This window comes from Rattus norvegicus, chromosome 6 (genome assembly GCF_036323735.1).
Source record: "Rattus norvegicus strain BN/NHsdMcwi chromosome 6, GRCr8, whole genome shotgun sequence".
NCBI lineage: Eukaryota > Metazoa > Chordata > Mammalia > Rodentia > Muridae > Rattus > Rattus norvegicus.
The window spans coordinates 16,959,746-16,985,659 of NC_086024.1; the positions used below are offsets into that span (position 1 = coordinate 16,959,746).

Sequence of the window (25,914 nt, forward strand, 5' to 3'; positions counted from 1 at the left end):
TATATACAATAAATAGAGCTTAAAGAAAAAACAAAACAAAGTGAGTTCCTTGCTGTTGCTCCTGCTATGTTGTTGACAGTGTACATCCTCTGTGACAGTGAACATGAAAGATCCCACGCAGAGAGACCCTTACTCAAGTCTTGGGAAATCGCGGACCCCAGACACAGAGAGACCATTTTGGATGTAATAAGCAAAGGCGAGGTTTATTACGGAGACCTATTACAGAGATCTCCGGGCCGACACGTATCCCGCGCAGGAGACAGAGGTGTCGGCCCCGAAACTCAAAAGTCAGAGGGTTATATAGAGAAGGCTAGGGGGTTTTGGCGTGGTTACATACAATTGGCTCATTCAAACATAGCAGTGAGAACAAAGCAGAAAGAGTACGTGCTAGAAGTCAGGGGCTTATCAGGGGCCGGAGGATGGCCCTCAGTGAGCTGGGGGGAGATGTCTTCCTGCCAGACGTCCCATGAATCAGTCCCATTAACTCAGGCTGGTTCCTGCATTCCTTTTCTTTATGGCTTGTCAGTCCTGCCTGAACAGTGTTTCCTGTGCTCCTTTATCTTTATGGCCTGCTAGTCCTGGCTGCAGGGCTTAGCCCTGGGTCTGTGGCCTTTTGGGGTTTATTCTTTTAATTTTTATATTTATAAACCTAGAATTCGTATAATTTTCTTTTCAAACATGTAGAGATTTTATTGTGATTTCTTTTCATTGTCTAAGGCCATCTGTTCCTAATGCATTCTGATGCTCTGTTGTAACCCAGTTTGGCATTTTTTCCGCTTCTCAACTCAACAGAGGATGGTCTCCATGCTAAGACCCTTATTTCTTTGGTTTGCCGCTAGGTGTTTGCTGTGCATTTGTGTGAATGCGTTTGCATTGTCTGTTTAGTTTTGCCTCAGTGCTACTGTACCTCAGTTCTCACTTTGAGCCTAGAGAGTGGTCTCAACTGTACCCCATTTTATGAATGTTTCACAGGTTTTTTTAGTCTACTCATGGCGTGCTGGTTACCTTTTATTTCAATTATTTACTTATTTATTGAAACTAGAGTCATCTGGGAAGAGAGGTCCTCAATTGAAAAAAAAAATGCTTTCATCAGACTGGCCTGTGGGACGTTTTCTTGACTAATGATTGATACGAGAGGGTTCTGCCCACTGTGGGCGGTACCATCCCTGAGTAGGTAGCCCAGATTGTGTACAAGCCAGGAGCAGCAAGGCAGTGACTAGGGTCCCTCCACGGCCTCTGTATCAGCTCCCATTCTGCCTACCCTTGATATTGGACTCCAACTGTTAGATGAAATAAACCATTCCACCCACCAGGTTGCTTTTGGTCATAGCATCTATGTTCATTCTCACGGCATCAGAAAAGTAAGCAAACATGCAGACATTAGGTTTTTGCTTCAGCCTGGCACTGCCTTCTCTGCCTTGTGTCTGTTACACCGACAAACACATACCAGAGGCTTAATTTCTGGAAGAGCGGTCTCAGGGCGAGAGATGGGGCTCGTTCCTGTCTAGGTCATAAAAGTGTCTGATCTCCTTTGCTGGTGGAGTACAGCATCTACCTTTTTTGATGCTTGCCAACCCGATACAGTAAAATGTCTTGGTGGTTTAAGATTTATTTCTTTATTATCTATAAGTACACTGTAGCTGTCTTCAGACACACCAGAAGAGGGCATCAGATCTTATCACAGGTGATTGTGAGCCACCATGTGGTTGCTGGGATTTGAACTCAGGTTCTCTAGAAGGACAGTCAGTGCTCTTAACCGCTGTGCCATCTCTCCAGCCCCGTCTTTGAGGTTTAAATTACCTTCCTATTGTGGTTAGTGGCCTTGACTGTCTTTCATGCTTTGAATTCATTTTCTCACGGGGAGGTGCATTGTGTTTCCACTTTGGTGAACTATTTCTGTGCTTCTGAGTGCTTTCTGATGTTGCTGCAAGTGTCACTGACCCCTTGGGCTTGACTTCTTCATGGACCATCTCTAGTGTCACCTGTCGGTAAATCTGTCACACCCAACCAATGCAGAGACCCGAGGGAAGCTGGGGCTCACAAGGGCTGCGTTCAGAGTAAGACAGTTGTCCCTTGTGGCCTGCCTTGGCTGTGCAGCTGGTTCATGCTCAGTCAGCAGGGCAGGCTCTTTTCTCATCTCACACATGTGGAAACGGCCATCTAGCCAGCAAAAGGCAGCTCTGAGTCCCAGTCTAAGACACCTTACTGGCCTAGTCAGGTCCTTCACCGAACAGTCAGCAGTCTGAGGATGCACAGGACCAATGCAGATGGTGGCCCAGGCCTTCCTGTTCTTGCTTCTTTTCTTTCTTTTTTTTCCTCACTTTTTCGGAGCTGGGGACAGAACCCAGGGCCTTGCGCTTGCTAGGCAAGTGCTCTACCACTGAGCTAAATCCCCAACCCCTTCTTGCTTCTAAGTACAGGTGCTGGCTCTTTGCCAGGTTGCTGGGCCACCAGACTGTCATGGCCGTCAGGTGAGCCACTCTTTAACAGAGAAGCTGTTGGACATCCAGTCTTTTTCCTTTCCCAGATCACATTGATTAGGCCAGATGCTAACCGATTCTTCCATGTAACCTTCACCCTTCCAGGGTCTTTTCCCCACTTCAGTTCCGGGAGCGTTGAGACCCCATGGGCGTACTCTTAAAGCAAGGGTACTCTTACAAGGCAAACATACTGAGTAGTGGGTTTCATTATGATATTTTCTTAGGGTTCCCCTTGCTCTGAGGAGACACCATGACCAAGGCAATTCTTACAAAGGAAAACACTTAATTGGAGCTGGCTTACAGTTCAGATTTGGTGGTTATTGTTGATCCATCACATCATGGTGGGAAGTGTGTGACACGAAGGCGTACATGGTGCTGAGAGGGAGCTGAGAGCCCTACATTGGGATCCACAGGCAGCAGGAAGGCAGACAGTGACACACCGACCAGGCTTGAGCTTCCTCAGGGACAGAACTTCCAACAGAGTCAAATCCACTGCAACAAGGCTACACCTCTTAATAGTGCCACTCCCTGTGGGCCTATTTTCTTTCAAACCACCACAGAGGTCATTCTTTGAGCACTGCCTTCTTCCTTCCCCTCAGACTTCAGCTGGTTTTCTAGTTAGCTCCCTCATACACTTTCTTTTAAAAAAAACAACAACAATGAACTTATGTATATGAGTGTTTGCATGCATGTATGTGTGTGTGTTCTCGCACACATTATATACAAGCCAGGTGCTGGGAGAGGCCAGAAGAGGGCGTCAGAGCCCCTGAAACTGGAGTCGCAGATGGCTGTGCGCCTCTGTGTGGGTGCAGGGAACTGAGCCCAGGCCAATGAAGAACAGCCAGTCTCAGCCTCTCCCGTCGAGTATCCTTCATTCTCCTCTTTCTCACCTCTCTTAAGCGCTCTTCCTCTCTCATGATTCCCTGTCTGGTTTTCATAAGCTATGAACACACACATATATCCATATACACACAACTTATGAACACACACATATACCCATATACACATGAATACACACATATGCATACCCATAGGTATAGACTTTAAATTTGTCTTCTGGCTTATTTTGCTTGACACAGGAAGGAAATAATTTTGAGTCCTCAACTTCTATTACCCTTCCTACAGTTGAGCTGCCCGGGAACCCGGCTTAAGGGTTTCCTGCTGCTGGTCTGTGGAGACATAGAAACGCAGCTCCCAGGCAGGATCAAGTAAGGACTGGTGACAGTGCAAGTAGGGGCTGGAATGCTGCCCTTGAATGACACCTTTTACAGTCACTAGGATGTAAAGAAACAGCATAAAAACAACCCTCTGGATCTGTAATAATCTTATACGTCTTCCTCGAAACGGCAGCTGGAGTGAGCAAACAGGCTGTAATGCTCTCACAAGTTCCACAGCCTCATTGACCTTTCATAAATCCTGTAACAATCTCTACCTGTTTGATTTTTTCTTAATTACAAATATGTGTGAGTTAGAATCCTGAGTCTGTGTGTGATCGAACTGCAAACTGTAGCCAATGTAACACTGGCAATCTTTAACCACAATCTTCAAGTTTTCTTTGTAACACCAGAGCCCAACCATGGCTTAGGAAAGCAAAACTCAACCTCCAACAATCTAGTCTCCAAAATCCAGTCTCTCCAGAACACCAAGTCCATCCCTCATGCTATAAAGTTTGATTGCCAATTCCTGTATATGAACACAGGATGGTGCAGGCTCTAACACCTCAACAAAGAGACACTTGAGAAGAAAATGTTTTTCTCACTTGGCCTTAAACTATGTTCTGCTGTGTTCTGTTTCTGTGGAAGCAGCTCTCATGCTCTCTGGGTTATGACAAGTGTATTTTGATAATAGGAAGAGGGGTGATTTGTTGTATAAATATTTTAAGAAGAAGCCTTTGCTTAGTCTTATTTCTTTGTTTAGTCTTGCCTCAGTTGTTCCTGGTATCATGGGAATAATGATTGTCGGCGCCTGCGCCGCCAGTGTGTGAATATCAGGCGTAGGTCTGCGGGATTGAAAGAAAACACGTACACGGGTCACCAGTTTTCAGCAAGTGCCACCAAGGATTTACTGAGATCTCCTTATATACCCCAGGCAAAAGCTGTGGAAAAACAACAAGGCAGGTGAAAAATCCCCAACCAGGAAAACAGGAAAAGTCTGTGTGGTGAAAGTTCCCGCCCAATCAGGGGCATAAACAACTTCTTAACAACAAGAAGCAGGGAGGCTCGGTGGGGAGGAAGGGTGCCACGGAAAATCCCAGCCCCAAATCAGGGGCTAAGAGCAGCTGCCAAGGGTGTAAACAATTTCTTGCTATAGCAGGCTAAAAGGCTCAGCGAGAGGGGAGGGAAACGGCAAGGTAGGGCCCAACAATGATCTTATGGTATCTGGCCAAAACGGAAATTGAGGTAATGCATATTCATATCTGTATAAGGATTAATAAAGCTTGCAACTGCGTGCAGTTGCTTCTGCCTTTGCTCTGCACCCCCTGTGTCCTGGAGGTGTGCAACCCTACCCAGGGCCCCCAACGCACTAGACGTTGACACTGGTCTATTCAGCGGACCAGCCTGGACCGAGGTGTAGTCCTTTTCTCCTTGGTGTACCTCCCACAAAGCTCACTGGTCTATTCTTGCTCCCTTCTGCTTCCCTGACCTAGCGAATGCTTGAGCCTCCAAAGTGAGCCAGATGGCAGCCTTAGATAAGCAATCCCAGAGACTGATGGGAGTGTCCCTAAAAATCATTTCTGGGCCTGTTTTCAGCTTCGGGCTTCTGAGAAAAAAAATGGCCAGAACCCATCCTATCTGGGGTCCTGTGTGGGGCTGCTCCTAGTGGTGGTGTGGGGAGCCCCTGTGGGGGTTTGGTCACAGAAGGCTACCATTTGCGGGGTGTGGGGGAGGGGGGAGCCTCGGGCTTGTGTTCTGGGGAACTTAGGTTGCATTAGACTCTTCTGTGTTAGAAAGGGGCTGGATGGAATGTAGTTTCCTCTGCCACCGGCTGCTGTCATCCTGGCCTGTGTGTGGCTTGGAAGGTGGTGTTGCCTCCGGCTGTGTTCTGCTTGTTCTGTTCCGAAGTCTATTACAGGATTTCCAAGGGGACTGTTGCAAAACGCTAATGGGCCACAAGGGCCGTGTGTGCAGGGTGTCTGGGAGCAGCATTCTCCAGATAACATCTTTTTCCTTGTGTTCGGAACAGCCCACCCAGGACACGGTGCCTTCCCTCAGACTTTTTCTCTGGTCACTGATATTTGTCCTGATCACGCGGCTTTGCTCCGGGGCCAAAGCACAGGCCTTCCACACAGCGCAGCGTGTACTTGCCAGATTGGAATCTCTGGTCACTGCACACGTCCCCTTCTGATGGAACGCAGTTGAAGCCGCCGCCGCCGCTGCCACCGCCGCCGCAGGTCATGGAAAGTGGTGGCCTTTCTTCCCATCAGTGTGAAGAAGCTGTGGAAGCGCGGAGCTCAGCTAACCAGGCTCCGAGATGAAGAGAGAGGGAGAGCGAAGATGGGGATGGGCAGAAGAAATAAAGGAGAGAGGGGAAGGGAGGGGAGAGGGAGAGGGATGTGAGTTGGGGGAGACAAGACGTTGAATGGAAGGGAGTGCAGGGGCTGGGGGTCCAAGGGTCACAAACCTGATGGCACAGCTCAGCCCCAGCCCCAGGCCCGTCTTTGGGATGGTACAAGTGAGGGTTACAGAAGGGTTTTGCCGGAGGGGTTTTGCCGGAGGTAGGAGCCAAGCATACCCTAGTAGTTCTAAGCTCATCCTCCCGCTCCCTTCCCCTCCCCCACCCAGGCCACCAACACCCTCCAGGTTACACAGCCGATTAATTTGAAAATTGAGTTGCAGCTGAATGAGTTGATGTTGATTTCAAAGTTCACTGGTGTTTAATTAGAACCATCTTGAGACTAAAGCAGCTCCAAGGAAATTGTTCTGACCGAATAATTAAGGAGAATAAAGGTTAGATTAGTGTTTCTGGTTAAGTCTGTGTTGTAGTCAACACTTCCAAAGCATGAATCTCATTAACCTTTCATGAACCAGCATTAAATTGTTCTCAATGAGTTGTCATTCTAATTAAGGCAGAATCATACAGAGGAGCCATTGTTTATACTCCGTGGCTCTGATGACTCTTCCTTGAAGACGTCCTTGGGAAATGGTTCCCTAACTTTGTCCTCGCCCAGCTGCCTAAGCTCCCATCCACAGGAGCTCATGGACACTGGGGAGAACTGGGCGTCAGACCGAGGCCACAGGGGTGGCAGGAGAGACTAAGGTAAAGTTAAAGGAGAGCTGAAGTAGCCTAGACCAGCTTAGTGGTATTCTGAGAGGCCTATGAGGTCAGATGGAGAATATGTTGTGATTTTGGGGGTTACTTAGCGATAGGCACCCGAACTCTCTGCTGAGGGATTTGCTCCATGTCCATAGCCAGTGCCCTCCAAGGCATACATCATCTTTAATTCTGCCGTGGGGTACTGGAGACAGAATGGGGACCCTATCTCTGCCTCCAGTGCTCAGAGTGATGATCTAGCCTGGTGACCCCCAGTTCTGCAGACAGAGGTGGGGCCAAGGCCCCAGAATGTAGGAGGTGGGTGGCACTGTTTAAATTGTATATGGTCCAAGGTTAGAGTGTGCATCGACTCAGGAGAGCATTAGCATTTTGGGCAAGCAGTGGTGGGGCGGGTGGGCAGGAGGGAGGGGAGCTGCACAAGTGAGGAGGAATCAGGCTCAGGCCTGTTTTGGAGGAGAGCTCCTACTCTGGTTGGCAGGCAGCAAATGTGTGTCTTGGAGACAGTCACCGATTCCAGCGCTGAACTGACAGGATTAGGAGCAGAGGGTGGACTGAATGAAAGAGGCTTGAGGTGGCTAGGCTGGTACTAAGGTGAGGCCTGGGGACTACTGGGGCACTGGAGGCCACCCTGACCATCTGTCCTCCCATGTGAATCCGGAGCAGAGACTCTGACACCAAGAACATGGAGGAGCGAAGAGCAGTTGCTGAGATGCTCAGGGAGGAGGTGTATCCATGACCTGTTTCCTCAATGCCTCCTTAGACAGATCTCGGTGTTTAAATTCATTAATGTTTAATGAAAAAAAGGAATCGATTACTATGATTTAATAAAGAAAAGTTCTCTATCGTAACGTGTTTCCCATGGAAATGACTTCAGTTTTGTTGACTGTGAATGGCGGCTTTATTACTGGAGCCAGCTGCGGTCTCTCCTAGAGCTCCTAACGACGTGTCCGTGTCCCGTTGCTTGTCCTGAGGAGACATTGTATTGCTTCCAAGGGGACAGGCCTGTACCACGAATCAAGATGGCTAATGTCATTCATTTGTCCTCACCAGGGGGGCTGGCCTTGCCTGAGCAGATGCGGGCAGAGCTCCAAACTCTTTATTGCTCCCTTCTCAAGGGGCCAGAAGCTGGGAGAGGAGACAGGCAGCGCCTCCACCCACCACAGGTAACAGACTCCAAGTAATTAGTGCAGTTAAAACTGGGTCCTTTTCACTACGGCCAGAAGGCTCACTTGGTGATGGAGATAGAGTGATTTCTACAGACAGCAATATCACTAGACAAGATGACATTATGGTAGAACTGGTGGGACTGGAGAGGTTTTCCTGTTAGATTCCTCATCCACCCCCAGCAGGAGGCTGGTCTACTAGCCTCGGGGTGGAGGATTCTAGGGTTGTGTGACTCTTCCTACCAAGGGGATTCTAGGCTCTGTTCAGAATTAATTCATCTTCTCAATGGAAAATGTCAAGGCCCAGCAAACATTTTTGCTGATGATTCTGGTGATGAGATACACAGGGGCAGCAAACAGTTGACTACGTGAAAATGGATTTTCTCCTGCAAAGCAGTCACTTGGAAAGAAAGTTGATGGCCTTCTTTCAGTGATGTGGCAGCCTCAGGAGGCTGCTCATCCTGCAACCCCTTCATTTGATTAATTCTGAACAAAGGAAGACAGCTCGCCCCAGGTACTCAGGAAAGCAGGGCCAGGGTTTGCTTTAGGAGAGGGTTCCAAGAACAAGAAGTAGACAGTGCCTCTAGGAGCAAAACAAGGAAGAGAAAGGATGTCCCGCCTCAGCTGAGGCATGGCATAGCAACAGCCACACCCCTCCCCTCACACCCCTGCAGCAGGAAGTGGGAACTGCTACAGATGGGGCAAATTGTAAATGTTCCTAAACTTTTAACTTCTCAAGTACAAAGATGATGCCCCCAGCGGGGGGAAGGCTCCGTCCATGCCTCACCTCATGTGACAGGCCATACTTCAGGATGCAGAGACACTCAATGTGTAAAGTTACCTTCTGGCTGTGTATATTGGTGGTAGTCTTGAATCTCACCCACTGAGACATCATTATGTATATGAATGTGTATGCAGACAATGGAAAGCCCCAGAGATCCTGAACCCTGAAATACTTCTGGATGAGAACAAGCCAGGATGTATCACTGGAATGGACCGGATGGGGTCAGAGGGTCTGGGTTGCCACCCGTGGTCACACCTGTGTGATAGCCCTACAGCAAGAAATTCTCTTGGACACCTGTGATGGCAAAGCTAGGCGGGAAAGCAATAGATGCCACCCAGTTTCACCAACTCATCTGCCCTGGCGTAGCACTTCAGTGCACGAGGTCAGAGATGCATGGAAGGCCTTGGCTGCCAGCACAGTTCAGTTCATTCGGTAGAGTCTGCCAAGCATGTAGAAGGCCCGCCCTTCGACTCCCCACACTGCACAGACAGTGTGTTATGGTGGCGTGTGTCTGTGAGTTTAGCACCAATGGAGCAGGTGGCCCTTCCATGTTTTCAACATGGATCAAGTCTGAAGTCAACCTGACTACACAAGACAGTCTCTCGGGCTCTGTTGGAAAACGGCCCCACTAATGTGTTGCAGGATATTTGATCACACTGTGAACTCCAAGTCGATGTGATTTCCTTAAAACAAAGCCAACCAAACAAACAAAAAACCCCACCCTGCTTCTAGTTACAGTGTGGCTCAGCCCTTAGCACACACCTTGAAACACTGAAGGCAAAGTCAGTTTGTACAAGGAAGCACCCAGTTTTGAGAGTGATGTCTAATTGTCAGAAAAGTGAGGAATCAGAAAGATTTGACAGAATAGGATATACTCAACTTTCACAAGGAGAGGAAAGGGAAGCTACTTAAGAGTAGTGCATGGAGAGACACTTTTGTAACAGGTTGTAGAGAGAACGAACCAGAGAATTGAGGAGTCAGATTAGAACAGATTGTCAAAGTTAGGATGAGGCCAAGCAGAGCAGTTCAGGGAGAAGCCAGAATGAATCCGTCAGTTTTAGAGCCAGAACAACTGAGTTGAACCAGCCAGCTAGAGGCCAGACCTAGAAAGGGTGGGCTTGTTCAGCAGTCAGTCTCAGAAGCTGACAACATTCTAGGCCAAGATAAGGTTGTACGGAGGCTAGAAGCTTCCAGGACTGGGCCCGGGCTAGCAGACGGCGGCAGTAAACCTTGGGAGATAGCAATTACTGTGGGTGAATGACACTTTTACACTAATGCTGTACGTGCTCTTCAAAACTACAAAAGAATTTGTTTTATTGTATTTAAGGTCATTTTGAAATGATGGATTCAAGCTTAAAACTTGGATTCCTGTGACCTCTTCCCTCACTTTTCTCCAGTGGTGGAACTATATAACTGCACATAACAGGAATGGTCACAGCGACCCACAGATGTTATGCAGTTTGTTCTTACCAGTTCTGGTTCTGGTGTTATGAAATCTACATTCAGGTTCAAGCAGCCGCCCTGGTGCCACTGTGTGTGTGTGTGTGTGTGTGTGTGTTTTCTGAGGCAGGGTTTCTTTGTGTAGCCTTGGCTGTCCTGAAATTTTCTCTGTAGACCACGCTGGCCTTGAACTCGCAGAGGTCTGCTTGCCTCTGTCTCTCGAGTGCTGTGATTAAAGACATGTGCTGCCACCACCACTCAACTGGTACACTTTTGTAGTGCAGGGTAAACTCCATTTTGTTTAAGACCAGGGGCTAAACTCCCAATTCCAGGAAGAAAACCACTAAGTCCACTTGAGCAATAGCAGGGTCAGGATACATATAGGTAAGATCCTGCAGAGAACAGGAAACCTAGCCATCCTGTTTGTCAGGCGGTTTTGCCCCTATGTTCAGTTCCTGCAGATTATGCCAGAAACACAGTTTTTAAAGTATTAACTTGAAGCTGGAGAGATGGCTCAGCGGTTAAGAGCACCGACTGTTCTTCCAGAGGTCCTGAGTTCAAATCCCAGCAACCACATGGTGGCTCACAACCGTCTGTAATGAGATCTGAGGCCCTCTTCTGGTGTGTCTGCAGACAGCTACAATGTACTTATATAGAATAAATAAATCTTAAAAAAAAAATAAAGTATTAACTTGCTGAGCTGTACAGAAATCCCCCAAGCTTGCTGGGACTACCAATCAATACCCTGCATCCTCAGACCCAGGTCTGCGGCTCTGGCGCTGACCCGGTTAACAGGACTAGCAAGAGACCTTGCTCATGAGCTCGTAACAAAGACCATTATGTTCTTGTATCATGGGCTTCTCAGTGGTCTTTGGGGTCCCTGCGAGTTGGCCATCACTTGTGTGTCCTCTCCTATCCAGGGTTCTTCACTGTTTGATACTGCTGAGTCTGAAGTCCTCCCTAGCTGGCTGACCCATCTAGCACCTCTTAGGAGAAATCGCCCATCATCTGGAGGTGGGAGCAGAGGCGCTGGCTGCATGGACAGAGGCTTCAAATTGTGGTCATCTCCGACACTGCGCTCTTCTGCTGCACGTCTGATGAAGAATTCATGGTGTGCTTTGTGGCCATGAAGCTTCTATGGAACTCCCATAATGGGAAGGTTGTAGTGAAAGTCTGAAGGTTATGGGGATTGGTGGGTGAAGCTAGGAAAGAACTCATGGGGCCCTGTGTGTTTTTGGAAAAGCAGCTGGATCCCATGATCCTTAGGCTCTTGGGTGTGAGCTGGGGGCAATCCTGGCTACACTTTCCTAGCAGTGGCAGCATGTAGTAACATGTCTGTGGATAATACATCCTCTTGGGCAAGGAGACTGAAGGTGGGCCCCTCCTTGGTTCCTCTCATTTCCTTTGCCGTATCAGAGCCCGACCCTGTTAGAGCCTCCTTGTTCCTGTGTAGGCTTTCTCTTGATGGCTTGAGTCTGTATGTATGCAGCTTGGCATGACCCTTGCTAAGTGAGGCTGGTTACCCTGCCGCGATTTTTCAGCTAAGGCTCTGTAGGAGCTGACGGCAGAGGGGGATACGGCATCCTTGGCCTGCAGCCGGTCTCCCTCCATAGCCTTCCCACACTCATGTGGTGGTGCAGACCTGTGGTCCAAGTACTCAGGAGGCTGAGACAATGTCAATGTCAGTCTGGGCTCCACGAGACTGCCCAAAAGCAAAATAAACAAAACACATACATGCCAAACTCAAAACCACCCCTGGCCATAAAAGATCCCACACCTGTAAACTGCTACTGCAGGAACCTCAAGGCCCCTAAAACTCGACAGATTTCCCTACAGTTTCTTTTCTACATTTATTGTTAAAACATAAGCATCTCACGTATCTAAGTGTGACCGTTAGGGGTTTTCCCCCTCTCCTTTTCTGATGCCCTGCTGGCCTGCCTCTGCTTCCCCAGCCCTGAGATTAAAGGTGTCTCCCACCACACCTTTAATGCATAGTCATGTGAATACCAGCATAAACCAACTTAGGATACATGTAAAAGCAAAAGGACCGAATGGGGCATGTCTACGATAACTTTCCAGGATGAGGCAGGAGGACTGCCACAAGATTAAAGCCAGCCTGGAATGCAAGACCGTCTCCGACAACCACTACCAAAAAAGGCAAAGGAAACGTTTGATTATCATATGTTTTTATCTTCAAAGTTTTCTGCCATGACACCGGAATGCATGATAGAAATGGCTCATCTTCACATGAAACACTTGGGTTCATTTTCATTCACAAGCTTTTCTAACAGAGTCATAATCCCGCATCCTTCCACCCCGTCACAGCTCTGACTGACGTCAAACAGTAGTTGCCAGCACTAGAGGCTGGAGTGCTCTCTGCACATTAGTAGTGTCTTTGGAAACTACCACCCAAGAGTATCGTGATTATAAATCTCACTGTACATGGCAACCCCGAAGGTGACAGATGTCCCCAAAGTCCCTGCTTGTGGACAGCTGCATCCTCCAGGCACTGAGAGAAGCACACGTTCTTCTCCTCCGACTGCTTGTTCATCTCCTAGCATCCATTTGCAAGTACTTGATTTCATCCCCACTGCTAGCTGGCGGGCAGAGATGCTGAAGCTGTGCTCTCTGACAACTGGGTAGAGACGAAACTGAAAGTCAGGTGGCTTGAAATCTCCTCTTTGGAAGAGAGCTACGTTGAGGTGAGGTTTTTTTTTTTTGTTTTGTTTTTCTCCACTTAATTAAAAAAAAAAAGTTGTAAACAAAAGGAGAGAGATACATGGACATAGACCTAGACACAGACTTTCACTGAACACACTTGGATGTCTGCATCTTCTTTAGATGCACTGCTCTCTGCTGTCCCTCCACACACCTGCGCAGTGTGTGAATAGTGTCTCGAGTGTCCTTGGCGTTCACGGTTCCAAGCGATGTTGACATACCTGATATGTTACTCCTGAGAAGGTACTGGGAGGGAATGACAGTTCTGACGCACTCTGGAATGGCACAATCACGTAAACGCTTGCACATTTAAGACTTCTGAACTTAGGAAAAGTTACATAATCCAACAACAAAAACATATGAAAACAATGTAGCAAGTTAAAAAAAAATAAAGTTTTGTAATCAATGTATAAACAAACATAGGAAACGCACACTTGTCAGTAATTTAAGTAGGAAACACATACTTGAGAAAAATAGTTATCTGACAAAACTTACAAAAGCCCAACTTACCCACGTATACTAACACATGCACTGCCCAGACCAAAGCTAGCCATACGAGGGTTGCGAGGCTCACAGAGGAAGGAGTGCCCACAGGTGGCACACGTCTGCAAAGGGTGCGGCCTACAGGCGGCACTGTGACTATTACACTTCTGTAAAAAGATATCTTATCTCCTGGTGTAACCTGTATAAAAATTACAACTAGACCAATGAATTTCAAGCACCAATTCGACCATTTAACGACTGTGTTTTTCTACTGAGGGAACAGATAGTGCTGAAGGCTAGCGACGGTTAGCGGTCTTTGTTACAGTTCATCTGGTAAAGGCATGCGGTTTTTCTTCCATTCCCTTGAACGCCGAACGTTGAGAATGTTTGGGCCAGTGAAGGACTCCTTGGAGAACCGGCTTTCAGGATCACGGTTCACTATACACCAAAAGCTCTTCAACAAACCACGGCTTGCTTCTGGGATAAGGCAGTTTGTACACAAGCCACTGAGGACGGGTCCTCGTGGAAACTTAGAAAGGCAGCACCTACAGAGTAGCCTACCAAGCACGTCTGGACATCTCGGGTAGTGTAAGGAAACGCAGTATCCCATGGGAAGGCAATGCCATCGCACGTGGCAAGACCGAAATTCTCTTTAGTCAAGAAGAAGTTCCCGTTAGACATCTGAGTGGGATGGTATCACAATAAGAGCACTTTTTCCTGCTTTCTTTTTTTGCATCAGGAAAAAATGGCAGCCAAGTAAGCAATGGTGCCTGCGAGGCGAGGCCTCCAGCTGTTGGCTAGGAAATCACATTCAGACACCAGGTTTCTTCCAAAGGGCACAGCTGCAGTTCTTTCCAGTTCTGCACCACACACGTTGATTTCTTAGACACACCTCCAGTCTCCTTCTGCTATTTAAGTTTGATTACACTGTCTCCTGGTTTGCTCTAACCACTGACGGCGTACCGGACTGCGGAAGAGCATCTGATCTCATGGGACACAAACCTCCACCCACAGTGATCCCCATCACTGCATCCTGTTACCTGGGCTCCGTCACATCCCAGCAGCAGAGGAGCATGGGAACGTGGTTTTAGCACAGGGGAGCCGCGCCTTGCTCCTCCTCAGACGCCTCGGCTGCTCCCTGCTTCTCCCCTCGCTCACTAGCTGGCTCTTCATCAATCACCACACCAAGGTCTTCGCTGCCCCACTCGCTCTGCTCCAGACTGTTCTCCACGAGCGTGGGGGAGCTGCTTACTCTGCTTTCTTCTTCTGCCGTCCCAGGTAACGGCTGGGAAGGAGGCTGTGGAGCGTTACACAGCCTGGCGTTTTCAGTGGCAGAGGCAGGGGCTTTGGTTGAACTGGTGTCTGCTATGACCTCATTTTGAGGCAAAGGTAACTTTTCCACCAGCTTCCACTGAATGATACTCATATCCTTCCCACCGGTTGAAATGAGGTGACTGTCATTGTGAGTAAAACTGACGTTGGTCACGTGGCTGCTGTGGGCACTGTACTTGTGACTAGGGGCCTATAAAATAAATCAGATGGGAAAATTAAACTCACTTTTACATGGCTGCTTACAGCAATAGAACTGACCAGGGACATTAAGTCAGATTATGAAAACAGGTTAATTTGTTACAAGACAGAGTTGAGGAATAAAACAGGGAAGATTTTCCTTTTATTATTTCTTTAGAAGGAATGAGAGCCTGGTAGTGCACTCTGTAATGGCGGTACCTGTGAGTCAAAGGCAGAAGGAATGTATGAATTCAAGGCCAAAAGACCCTGTCTCAAAAAGAAAACAGGAACAGGGCACTAAGACCCAGCCATCCTCTAGTGTGACAACGGGAGCCTGGGCAAGGCTGCACAGCACATCACCAAGAGCACTGACAGCCCCACAGATACCCCAAGCAGAAGGTAGGACAACACGGCTTCCTCCTGAGCCGAGCTAACCTTTGGTTTGGAGCAGGGATACTGAAACAGATGAACTTTACAGAAATCATCGGCCACGGCTATCACCCTTCGATGGTGGGATCGAACCAGGGCGTTGATGTCTGTTCCATCGGATCCTTCTGGCCAGACACCTGGAGAAACACGAGTAGATAAAATTGGCCTGAAACATAACTGACCTTACACACGCACCCAAACACCTCAGGCCAAGGAGCACAGAGCCAATCCTAGTCAGCAAGAAGCAGCAAGTGAGGCCAAGAAACTAGCCTCACCTTGGCCTGCTTACACAATAAGCTCCTTAGGAACCGTTATCTGTTACTTGTAGAGAAGAGAAAAGCAGAGACTCTGTCAGCAAAGGAAACTAAATGCTTCCTTTTCAGGGAGGTGGGTGCCTTAAAAAATGTTCTCACGGAAGTGCCTCAATACATTTAGCAGGTTCCTCTGAGGCAGGGCATCATGGTCTAAGTGGACAAGCTGCTTTTAGGCCAGGCTGAAAGTGGAAATTTATAGAGCTGAGGTACTGACTTCCTATGGCTGAATCCTACTCAGAACCTCTATTTTTGTGTGTATGAGTGTTTGCTTACATATGGATAAGCGTACCATACGTGTGCCTGTGATCACAGATGTCACAAGAGGGCATCTGATCCCCTGAACAGAAAAACCATTGTGAGCCACAGTGCTTTTAACCACTGACCCACCTTTCTTTCTTTTTTTTTTTTAAACATTTTATCTATTTATTATGTATGAGAGTACACCATTGCTGTCTTCAGACACACCAGAAGAGGGCATCAGATCCCATTACAGATGGTTGTGAGCCACCATGTGGTTGCTGGGAATTGAACTCAGGACCTCTGGGAGAGCAGTCAGTGCTCATAACCACTGAGCCATCTCTCCAGCTACCAGATGATTCTTAAATTTTATGCCACTGAGTACAGCCACAGTCGATGGACCACAGTTGTATGTATACATTTTTATGAACTATCCAGAAAAGGGGAACTGACAGAGAAAGCAGATGTGTACTGACTACTGGATTGGGGTAGAGCAGTGGTTCTCAACCTTCTTAATGCTGTGATTCTTGGGGTTGGGGATTTAGCTCAGTGGTAGAGCGCTTGCCTAGCAAGCGCAAGGCCCTGGGTTTGGTCCCCAGCTCCGAAAAAAAGAAAAAAAAAATGCTGTGATTCTTTACTACAGTTCTTCACTCTTCACGGGGTAGTGACTCCCCCCCACCATAAAATTATTTCATTGCTACTTCATAACAAATTCTGCTACTGCTACAAATCATAATGTAAATATCTGATATTATTTATAAGAGATCTATGGAAGGGTTGTGTCATGGCCCACAGGTTGAGAACCCTGGCATCCTGAGTCATGACGAATGGTGGGAGGCTCATTGTGGATGAGGGGAATGCTTTATGCACGGCAGGGTCACAGCACAAGTCTATGACTGTGAGTTCAGGAAAGACATTGGTTTGTATGCTTTAGGTAAACCGTTCAATACATCAATGAGATCTGAATAAAGATGCCGGTTTTTTAAGACATCTTTACTAATTTGAAAGCTTCAAACCCTGGAAGGGGTTTTACCCCTTTGTGTCAACTCCTTTCCATTGAGATCAAAAGTTTAGGGTCTGTAGAGAACAAATCTCATACTGGTTCAGTGTCTTAGGGTTTTACTGCTGTGAACATGTACCATGACCAAGACAACTCTTACAAGAACAACATTTCATTGGGACTGGCTTACAGGGTCAGAGTTCAGACTACTATCATCATGGGAGGAAGCATGGCAGTGTCCAGGCAGCCATGGTGCTAGAGGAGCTGAGAGTTCCACATCTTCATGTGAAGGCTGCTAGAAGACTAACTTCCTGGCAGCTAGGAAGAGGGTCTATAAGCCCACCCCCACAGTGACACACTTCCTCCAATAAGGCCACACCTCCTAATGGTCAAGCATATTCAAACCACCACAGTCAGTACATTTAATTTCTCCGAATCTGAAAATAAGGGCCTTACTTTACTATATAGTCTTGCCTGGCCTCAGACTCTCAGAGATGCACCTATGAATCTGCTTCTAAATGCTGAGGTTTAAGGAGTGTGTCATCAGGCCTGACTAATACTCTCTTTTATCAATTTACCCGGTAAACATGATGAATAAAAAGCTCACACACACACTCTTCACATTAGTTGCAATGTTCTTACCAAAGACTTGGAAGCCTAGCACACAGGTGTATGTTGTCCAATCGATGTCCTTACAATCTGATCGGTTCCTGATTAGTTTGCAGCCATTTTCAATGTCCCCTTTAGAAACAGGAAGTACAATAATAGTGCTATGTACAGTGTATTTGAAAGTGCATCTTGATTCAAACTAGTCACTTGTATTTATAATCCATACACTGAAAGACGTTTGAGATCCATTTGAAAAGAATAGGTTTAGCAGGGCCGTACAGAATTACAAAGTGTTTCCCAAAGAAGTTTTAACCTTTTCTATGGAAGCATAAAGGCTCACCCATAACATTTTCCCTGCCCCCAGGAAAACCTGTCCCCCCTTGTGGAGCTGCATCGAGTTCACAGAGAGATCTCCCAGTGCAACATCTGCTCAGTTCTACACTATTACATTAATACATTGCTCTCTTGGAGAAGAGGCTTGCATGTGAGACTCATTTCTTAGCCCTGAGTAACCGATGATGTGAGTTAGTCACCAGCATGCACGCCTCAGAGTTTGCATTGCATGTAGCCTGTGTAGCAGTGCCTGACAAACACATCTGAGTCCATATATGACTGTTCATACTCACAGTACAGTATCTCGTAGTCACCCGAGTTAGACATTATATGCTTATTGTCTGGAGACCAGTCAAGGTGTGTGATGTAGCTAGAATGTCCCTAAAAAAGATTAATAAAGAAAGCATTTAGAGTTTTGCATGACAACTTCATACTTTAATAACACTGCTTAGTACTGATTCATGTGCTGGGAACCCTACAGGATGTATATCATAGCCCAAGGGACCAAAGGGCCCATAGCTTGTTCTTCAGCTCTTTTTACCTTGTCCTGTTGGAAGTTGAGGATGCAGTAGACACAGGTATATGAAGAGAACCAGTGTCAAGAAGAGTCTGGTAGGACTGTGGTGCTCAAAGGGCTGCACACAACAGGAATACTACTAAGCTCTTGGAACATGAGTGAAACCTGCTAGCATCTCCACCTACACACCAGAAACAAGTACGTACCACCTCTGCTGGGAATCCCAAGAAAGACTTAAGCTTCTATCTCAGACAATGTTGTACACTCCCAGATCTGCCATTAACTCACTCATCCTATGTCCCTATTTAGAGTGAAGCGGGTCTTGAAATGATGCCTGCCACAGGTTATGTACAGACGTTTCCCTGGGCTGTATGTGCTCCCTATGAATAGTCAGAATGAAACTCTCTTAGGAAAGTTCCTGTCTCCAAAGAATGTTCTGGATAGGGACAAGTGACCTAACCCTGCATTCCTGCAGAATAGCTGGACCCAAGTTAATCATCTGACTCTTCAAAACTTTCCTTAAGTAGGAAAACGTTAATATTTTGCTGCTTGGCTTTTTATTAATATTGGAAATTAAAACAACAAAAACTACTAAATACTTAACTGTTACCGTAACATGTAAGCATTTGATGAATCCCAGTAGACCAGGTAATTCATAGAGATCTTACGGTTTGTGAAAGCTGACAGACACAAGCTCACTTGTTCCATCTAGCCAGATTTTGTACTTTCAGAATTACAAGCTTCCCTCTTCAGTGTTTTAGCATAATAAATTCAGTATGTGTCAGGTACAGGTACACTATGTGTATCACACACATAGTGAATGATCCACAAGCTTCTTCATTACTCCACTCTCCTCCGAAGCCTGACTAAATGTGTTCTAAATGCCCTCCGGACCTACCGATTTCTTCAGAGCACTGCAAATACAGATGCCTATGTCCAAGTGAACTGAACAGTGGAAATTTGGGGATTATGAACCTTTCTGAATAATAGAGACTGCAGGTATGTTGGAAAAAAGGATATTCTCACATGCAGTTGAGAATGTTAGCAATGAGAGGTCAGTGTTTAGAGCCAGAATGTATTTGTGAGTGAGCATGAGGACATGCTAACACATCACTTATAGACAAGTCTAAGGTCTAGCTCTGCTGTGTGGGGAGGGATCAAGCAGACAGACAATGCACACCCCTCTAAGTTTATCCTGACACAGATGTTCTCTGCATGCTGTCTGCACCTCAGTGAAAGGCCTCTGATGTCCTACTTAGAAGAACATTCAGAGCCTGCCCCACCTGGGGATCCATTCCATATACAGCCACCAAACCCAGAAAATATTGGGGATGCCTAGAGGTGCATGCTGACAGGAGCCTGATGTAGCTGTCTCCTGAGAGGTTCTGCCAGCATCTGACAAATACAGAGGAGGATGCTCACAGCCAACCACTGAACTGAGAACGGGGTCCCCAATTGAGGAGTTAGAGAAAGGACTGAAGGAGCTGAAGACGTTTGCAACCCCATATGAAGAACAACAATATCAACCAACCAGACCCTCCCAGAGACTAATAAACCAGCATCCAAGAGTACACATGGAGTGATCCATGGCTCCAGCTGCATATGTAGCAGAGGATGGGTCTTGTTGGGTATCAATGGGAAGAGAGGCATTCTGTGAAGGCTTGATGTCCCAGTGTAGGGGAATGCCAGGGCAGGGAGGTGGGAGGGAGTGATTGAGTGGGTAGGGGAGTACCCTCATAGAAGCAGGGGAAGGAGGGATGGGATAGCATGTTTCTGGAGGGGAAACTGGAAAAGGGGATAAAATTTGAAATGTAAATTAAAAAATCCAATAAAAGGAAAACAAAAAAACAAAACAAAACATGAAAAGCACTGTTTCTACAGAACCTGTAACTCCTGTAACAGTGGGCACAGTGTACAGGCCAATTGATGCAAACTGCTCTCAAAGATTTATTTGGGGCAAGGGTTGACTCATGTTGGAAAACAGAATGATTGTCTCCCCCTCTCCCTCCTAGCACTGTCAACAATAAGCACAGAGATGGAGTGCAGTTATTGGGAAGGGAGAGTCCGTAATGTCTCGTACATCCAGGCGTGACCAGTGTCCTCTCCTGACTTATAGGCTCATGGATAAATAGGCTGAACTTCCTCACTCTAAGCCTCGAACCTGGATGCTGAAAAATTCAAAGTCCTTGGATTTTAGAGCATTTTATATTTTGGATTCAATGTTCAACTGGGTGATCCAGATATCCCCAAATATATGTATGCAGATATCCCCAAATCTAAATACCTTCTGAGACAAAGCACTTCGTGTAAGGTAGTCAACCTGTGCACAGGCAGAGTGGGAAACAGTGCCAGACTTCACCTCAAGGGACAAGCACAGAGTCGCTTTATCACCCTGACATTTTTAACAGGATTCAAAGCTAGCACTGCCACCACTGCCATTTGGTAACCAGATGGTACAACACCATGCTAACCACAAGTGCATATGAAGAACACAGCACCTGGAGAACAGCCATGAACATTCAAGTGGTGCATTGCATAGAATTCTGACTCCTAATTGAGTAGCCATCTCTAGCAAAGTCATCCTACAGAACTTTCTATAGTAATGAAAATGTTCTTTATCTCGGTGGTCCATGCTCACCTGCAGTTTCTATGTAGCCAACTTGTAGCTAGTATTCCCAGGACATGACCTGCATTTAACGTTATGAACAGAAAGTTTTGGCCAGTAAATGCCATACTGGATTAGCAAGGGCCAAGAACGGTCAATTCTTTTTTTAGTATTTGAAAAGTCCCTCTTAACATTTAATGCACTTAGAGTAAGATGTAGTTCTGTTTCTAGATCCTAGTTTGTCTATTCCCAAACAAGTACAATAATTCTGCAGCACATGGCAGTTTCAAACGAACATTAGACCTTCTCTCAAGCCCATAAATACGAACGTTTACAGCTAACTTGAATTTAGAGAAGAGTTTGCAAGGACCAGGCTCCGTCCGTCCTGCATGCTTCTGTCTAGACAAAGACCATGTCCACTTGGGCTCAGTCTGTCTTCCTGGGATTTCGCTTGGCTTCCTGGGCTTGTTCTGTTTACTCTCCACACAAGGTTTTGCTCCAGTACCAGGGACTAAAGACAGAGTCTCCCAAACTTTACTTTGTGAGATATGCTCACTAGTTACTTGGGCTGGGCTTCAACTAAGCCTCCTCCTGCTTCAGTCTCTAAAGTAGCTGGATGACAGTCAGGTGCTATCATGGCCATCCTCACAGACAGTGTTGCTGTCCCCTCCTACTCTGTTTAAGAAACAGTTCCCTCTCATTCCTTCAAAAGAAGCCAGGTGATGGAGGCACACACACTTAATCTCAGCACTTGGGAGGCAGAGGCAGGCAGATCTCTGAGTTCAAGGCCAGCCTGTCTACATGGTGAGTTCCAGGACAGACAGGAGTATACAGAGAAACTCTGTCTTGAAAAACCAAAAACCAGGCTGGAGAGATGGCTCAGTAGTTAAGAGCAGTGACTGCTCTTCCAGAGGTCCTGAGTTCGAATCCCAGGAACCACACGGTGGCTTAAAACCATCTGTAATGGGATCTGATGCCTTATTCTGGTGTGTCTGAAGACAGCTACAGTATACTCACATATATAAAGTATGTCTTTAAAAAACCCCAACCAACCAACCAACCAACCAACCAACCAACCAACCAACCAACCAACCCAAAAAGGATGCAGTTGTTCTGCTAGTCTAATCAAATCTAGCAAACTAAAGTAAACTGGCAGCATCCTATTCTGTAGCACTTGGTCAGGCATCTAGATAAAACATTCCCCCTGCCCCTAAATTACTACTCAGCTGTGGGGGACAGGAAGACTGACTTCATGTTTCTTCTCTTCCCCTTTCTGCTTAGAAGTATGAGGTAATGCTGGAGTTCCTTTGGCCACATAAAATGACGCTGGGCACTGAAGCAGCACACTTTGGATATGTGGCGGAAGGAGACTATTTTCATGTGAAAATAGTCTGGATCAAACCAGGGCCTGCTCTAGACTAGGCAAACACTGTGCCACTGAGCTCTTATTTCCAGTCTCTGATGACCTCTATTAGATGAGTCTATTCTGGATTTGGTCTAATGCTTGTATTGTGGTAACTGGGTTCCCAAAATTACACAAGAATCCTTGTCCATAGCATGGAGTGGTTTCTTCCTGAACCCCTTGCAGATAATCAGGAAAATGACTGGATGTAGGGGGCAGCATCTGCATTTGAAATCTGAGCTCTGGTTGTGTAACATTTTACGAAAGACCTCAGTTCTAGCAGTTCTGTGAAGTAGGAACTATTAAAATCCAATTCTATGAAGTAAGATTCAGAAGTTAATCAATTTGTGTGAAGTCACAAGTTAGTAGGTGGCACAACCAGCCATGTTGAGTTTGTCCTTGCTAATAGCGGACAACAGATAAAAGCAGCAATAGATAGAGTCTGAGCAGGAGGTGGGGCTGGAAAGAGCAGGGACAGAGTGCAGTGTGCAGACAGCTAAGCTAGAGCTGTGCCTCTGTCACAGCCCTAACAGCACTACACACACAGGTCCTCAGAGTGTCTCATGCAATTCATCAACTGTCACTTCCAACATTTCCAAGGTCCTCTGACCATCAGCTGTTAGACGCCACTGCTTCTCTGCTGGGCAAGTTGCATGGAAATACAACACATGGTATAATAAACACACAGTGACGACTCTGAGGATTCTAAGCACCGCACAGTCTGTTCTTGATGACAAAGGAAGGAAACTAAGTTCTAGATCTGTCATGATACCAAGACAACTGCAAAAGGAGGACTGAGTTAATAAGCAAGTTCCCCACACTGCAGCCAACTAGAAAGCCAGATTCCCGTTTCATCTCTGTGAGGCGGTGCACACCCACAATCCCAGTATGCAGGAGGCTGAGGCCCTGCTTATTAGGCCTGTCAGAGTGCACAAGTTGGAGCATGGTTTAAAGTCAGGCAGGGATGGTTCAGTGGTTAGCAAGCTGCTTGCCATGCAGCCTGTGCTCCAGCACTGGGAGCCATGCACAGGTGTCCTCTAACCTCCAGTGCCCACGATGGCAAAGGCACTCTCACACACCAATGCTGCATATCATAATGAACAACCTACAACAGCCTACTAGGGTAAACTAAAAAACATCCTTATGGTGAAATATTCTTTTTATTTGTACGTGTGCATGCATATGTTCCATGTGTGTGCACATATGTGTGCACGAAGGCCAGATGACAACCTCACATTTCTTCGATAATCTGGAACTCATTAAATAGGCTTGGCTGGTTGGCAGTGAATTCCAGCGCTCTGCCAGTTCCTACTTCCCCGTGTGGGGGTTACATACAGTTCAGCACCACCACGCCAAGGCTTTTCTTTTTAAACAAAGGTTCTGGGCTCCACCTGGGGTCCTCAAGATTGTAAGGCAAGCACCTTTCCAGTTGAGCTGTCGTCAATGCCCTCAGTGGAAGAGCTTTTCTTTTTTTAATCTTTTCTTATATACTACAGACATTAAGTTGATAAATTAATTAAAAGATGTAAATAATGATTTGTAATTTGTTTTCAAAAGAAACAAAATATTTTTGTTAAGTTCTACAAGTAACTCAGATTGTTGTACTGAGTTGAAGTTTATAAATGGATTGGTTTTAGAGGATGGTACAAAACATACAGAGTAGCAATAAACAAATCCCTCTTCTCAAACACTAAAGAAGTTCAACATTCTTGTTTTCTTTTCTGATATAGTCTTACATTATGTAGACCTGCCTGGCCTCAAACTCATGACCAATGGTTCTGCCTCTGTCCCCAGAATACTAAGAGCACAGGTCTGTGCTGCCAGTTTTAGCCAAACTGAAAATTCTTCATGTGGATATCCAAAATGCTTGAAAATCTAAAACTTTATAATCTTGTGTGATAGATGGGTCAAAAGACAGCTGTACTAAACACACTGTATAAAACTACCTCTGCTATGAGTGTAAGAAACAAATGAACCAGTGTTTTTACTTCAATCTTGGCCTCAGGATCTCTTACAATAAATATATGGAGGCCCGAGGAGGACAGCTAGTGTCTGCCCTGTGCCTTGAGGCAGGCTCTGTCTATCATGTGAGCTGGGAGTGGGCTATAAGCCAGTGGGCCAGGTGATCCTCTAGTTACTCCACAGCGCTGGGCTACAGGCATGCATGTCCATACCCAGCTTGTCATGGGGGTGCTGCTAATTCAAACTCAGTCTCCATGCTTGCACAGTAAACACTCTTACTTACTGAGCCATGTCCTCAGCCCTGCATTAGCTTCTTTTAATCCTGTGAAGTACAAACTACTATTACCCTTCCTTCACTGCAGAGAGACTGAAGCAGAAGGTCAGAGCAATCTGTTCATGACCACACTCATGTACAAGTGAACAAGCTCAGGTCAGGAGTCTGATATAGTCTGTGTTCGTACCCATCAAGGCTCCATTACCCATGCTTCCTATCCCATGGGGATTGAATTTAGGGTCAGACAAGCTGGCAAGTCATCTACCACAAAGCCACACCGCACTTTCAGCTACGCTTCTTAGTGTGGTTTGCTTTGTTTTGTCTTTTTCTTTTTGGCTCTTGTCTGTTGAGTGCCCCAGCTGGCCTGGAGCTTACATTGATCCTTGCACCTCTGTCTGAGTGCTGGGCTACCGTGCCTGGCAATGTACATCTTGAGGACACAGGAACACGTCTTCCAGACAGTCTTGGTGCCTAGGTCATTTCTTGAGTTTGAGCAGAGTTCCTACCATACAGACTTTAATTTTCATCCTGTCAAGATGACCCATGACCTTCAGAAGATGGAAAAACATTTCTGCTGCTGTCCTAAATGCAGCCTGGTCTACATAGTAAGCCCAAGGACAGCCAGGGCTGCACAGAGACCTGTGTCAGCCAATAACTTGATGCTAGTTAGAGGGAGACAGATGCTGAACTCAAATGTGAGGAGAGATACCTTTCCAGAACATACAGGCAACTAGGTTCTACAGTTAGCTAACCACAGTTTTATTTTTTAAAAAGATTTATTTAATTATGTGTATGCCCAGAGAGGTCAGAAATATTGGGTTCTCTGAACCTGGAGTTATAGGTGGTGAAACCAGCTTAACGTCAGATTGGCAGCAACAGCCAGGAGCAGTACTCCTTACAACTGAGCCATTGTCCAGTCTCCCACTCCTCTTTACTGAGACAGCGTCTCAGGTAGCCTAGGTGGTCTCAAGTTTATTGTGTAGTTGGGGAGGACCTTGAATACTGACTCTTCTGCCCCTGTATGCCAAGACTTGGGCTCATCGCTATGTGCCGCCATACCTAGTTTATGATATACTGGGGACTGAGGCAAGCACAGGCACTCAGTTTTCACAGAACTAGAGTTTAAAGCAGCCAGCAAGAGAAAGCAACAGCTACATCAATGAGAACATTTACTTCTCCTCATAACAAGCTAATCTCTCCATCACTGTGTAACTGACTTAGGTCATTCTACTTTGCTACTTACAGTGCACTTTCCATATCTGCTGTATTTTCTTCCATTTTCTGAGACTGCATAGAGGTAAATAAAGTTGTCATGAGATCCCACAGCCAGAAGAGTACCATCTAGAATTAAACAGGAAAAGGTGTCTGTATGTATTGCTACCT

General features: G+C 46.4%; 1 protein-coding gene across 8 annotated transcripts in view; it reads right to left on the reverse strand.

Moving 5' to 3' along the window:
• Window positions 1-12,308: 12,308 nt before the first annotated feature.
• Window positions 12,309-25,914, reverse strand: part of Eml4 (EMAP like 4) — a 115,312-nt gene continuing 101,706 nt past the window's right edge. For 7 of the 8 annotated variants that reach the window (XM_039112153.2, XM_039112152.2, XM_039112151.2 and 4 more), the window contains 5 exons: window positions 25,775-25,872; window positions 18,065-18,152; window positions 17,472-17,570; window positions 15,285-15,415; window positions 12,309-14,862 (listed from right to left, as the gene is read on the reverse strand). In XM_039112153.2, the coding sequence (XP_038968081.1) occupies window positions 14,428-14,862; window positions 15,285-15,415; window positions 17,472-17,570; window positions 18,065-18,152; window positions 25,775-25,872 (851 nt within the window). In that variant the 3' untranslated portion in view covers window positions 12,309-14,427. The remainder of the gene's footprint in view (window positions 14,863-15,284; window positions 15,416-17,471; window positions 17,571-18,064; window positions 18,153-25,774; window positions 25,873-25,914) is intronic. The other variant, NM_001108008.1, reaches the window with a different exon arrangement.